A 2,782-nucleotide genomic window follows, 5' to 3' on the forward strand; every position below is an offset into this window, starting at 1 on the left:
TGGTGTGACCTTGACTGATGTAACGATGATATGCTCAGTTAGAGAAAGCCACTTGTGTATTGGTAATGTAATCCTACAGGTTATCATTCACTGTAACGCACGAATGCATATCTCCATTTCTTAGCACTGAATCATGATACAGGTAAACAGAGCAGGTGCGTAAATCACATAGCCGGACGCTTTATATAATAGAACTCTCGACCGGACCACTTACACCGGAAAAGCTACGTAAATACAAAGGTGCGTTCGATACAACAAGCAAAAATGAAAACGGGTAAAAAAGATTATATATCTGTAATATGACAAAGGAGACTGTAAGTTGTCCGCATTGCCATCAATACATGTACCTACACCAACCCACGACATGTTCTTATCACAGGCTTTTCACGACACTATAGATTGACGTGATCTCGACTAAGCCGTGATCGCGAATTTTAACATTCACGTGATCATGAATTCTGAAGCATTCCTTAATCGTATGAGATGCATGATAAATGTATTAACATACAACACAAATAAATATATAGTTATGATGCGTTATAGATCTCTTGTGAGTTATCATCACATAATCTCTCCTGTACTTTTAAATTAGGTGACTAGATAAACCGGCACAAGAATAATCACATATACAAGGTAATACCACTCGGTAAATCAACAGGGCTAGTTTACAGTAACATAACAACGTTCATTTTCAGACAGAATTAAACTGAAAGAATGATTTCTCTACGTAAAACACCCTTTCTGCTTCAAACTGTCGACGAAGTCAACATAACTTCCACCTGGCGGATTTTTCTATATCAAAGTTACGCTATTCAGTTTATCTCCAAGAGTAGTCGGTATAAATAGTGACACGCAAATATGTGAAACCTGTTCACTGTTCGTTAAAAATTAGACTCGCAGTCTGATTAATTTTCAGAGAAAGTGTCTTTAACATGGCCGTAATATGATTATCCTTGTTAATTAATTAATTTTTTCATGTAAAACAGTTAACCAAATAAAGATATACAGGTAGATTGACTTAACGTTATCTTATGGATGAATAGGTAGATATTTGACAGTGTAGTTGATGATTTATAAAGTTCACAGGTGATTATTCGCTCAACATCAACTCGGACCTGATATCTTATCGACAGGGCAACACGATCGTGCAGACCCACATACCGTAGTCTCGAGATGACTGTCCAATGAAATACCGGCGGTTAGGAAGTATCACTGACGGATTACTGGTTTTAAATAACTGGTGGACGAAGACTTTTACCCCAAGGACTTGACTGTGTTCTCAGTATCGCAACAATCGTTACGGTACGGATACGTGAACAGGTAGTGTGGCCTGACATATCGTCATCATGGTAGATACAAACAAAATAGTGGCCATATTCGTGGTTTTTGGAATTACATTTTTGTTTGGTGTTACACCGATATGGCTCCTAAAGGTGTTGTCATACAAAATGCAAAATCTGTCTCGGCTGCAGTACATCGTTAGTTTGACAAACTGCTTCGCGGGTGGTGTCTTTTTAGGCACGGCAATCCTCCATCTCATTCAGGAGTCAATGGAGATAGTTGAAGAAGCTTTACCTGAACTTGAATTCCCGTTATCAGGGGTGCTCATCGGCGTAGGATTCTTCATCGTTCTAGGCATAGAACATGCTATAGGACTTTTCAATAAAGACGACAGCAGTATTTTACTAGAACATGGGCACGACCACGGTCCAACAAATTACAAATCGAACGAGAGTGGATATCAGTCACGAGAATCGAGAGTCGCCCCACTAAGAGGGTCTGATGATGCCAATCCTCCACCAACAACTGCAACAAAAAGCACAGAAAATGACAAGAGTGCCCGTCCGTTAGATAATCGTGATGTGAATGAGACAGAGTTCTCTGATGAAAACAAATCACCAGCAGTGCGTGTTGAACCTACAACTAAGAAAACATCAACCATTGATACTTCCGGAGATGGACGTTCTAAAACGACAAGACGAATCCGAGCTGTGATTCTCGGAATTGCTCTGTCTATACACATGATATTTGAAGGGATGGCGATAGGCTTGCAGGATACAGTTTCCGATACCTGGACTTTAGTAGCAGCCATATCGGTACATAAAGCTGTCATTGTGTTTAGTGTTGGGTTAAAGATGAAGGAGATCGTTGAGAAGAATATCCGGATTATCGCTTATATCTTCTATCTGTCGGCCGTGTCTCCAATAGGAATAGCTGTAGGACTAGCGGTTACGAGCACTGGTTCTGCGGACGATTCTGCACAGAATATCAGTTCCGGGATATTACAGAGTCTCGCAGCAGGAACGTTCCTATATGTGACATTCTTTGAAATTCTCCAAAAGGAGCTGTCGAATGGATACAGTTTGTTGAAAGTGTTTCTTACCCTTGTAGGCTTCGCTGCTATGGCTCTCCTGAAGCTATTGGATAAGGACTAAAACGTGTTAGGGTATCAATATGGTGGGATACGTCATCAGAATGTATACCACCGCCAGTTGTCATGAAAAACTGTACATACATGTTGGGACATTAGCTATCAATCGAAACATATTGATATAGATTTTTCAATTTGAAAAAGAGAATCGTTTTGGCGTTTCTTAAAATGTTGCCGAAAACAAATTCTGCCAACAGTTAATGACTGAGAAACAAGCCTTAGACTGTACGATTTAGAAAAATGCTGTGTAAGATTTAGAGAGATGCTTTGTAAGATTTAGAGAGATGCTTTGTAAGATTTAGAGAGATGTTTTGTCAGATTTAGAGAGATGAAGATTTAGAGAGATGTTTT

At 39.5% G+C, this 2,782-nt stretch overlaps 1 protein-coding gene across 1 annotated transcript; it reads left to right on the plus strand.

Moving 5' to 3' along the window:
* Positions 1–1,343: 1,343 nt before the first annotated feature.
* Positions 1,344–2,435, plus strand: LOC132558500 (zinc transporter ZIP3-like). The gene has a single exon (XM_060223066.1). The coding sequence runs from the start codon at positions 1,347–1,349 to the stop codon at positions 2,433–2,435; it is 1,089 nt and encodes a 362-aa protein (XP_060079049.1). The 5' UTR covers positions 1,344–1,346.
* The last annotated feature ends 347 nt before the right edge of the window (positions 2,436–2,782 follow it).

This window comes from Ylistrum balloti, unplaced genomic scaffold (assembly GCF_031769215.1).
Source record: "Ylistrum balloti isolate Yb309-2 unplaced genomic scaffold, AGI_CSIRO_Ybal_v1 Utg370792, whole genome shotgun sequence".
Classification (NCBI taxonomy): domain Eukaryota; kingdom Metazoa; phylum Mollusca; class Bivalvia; order Pectinida; family Pectinidae; genus Ylistrum; species Ylistrum balloti.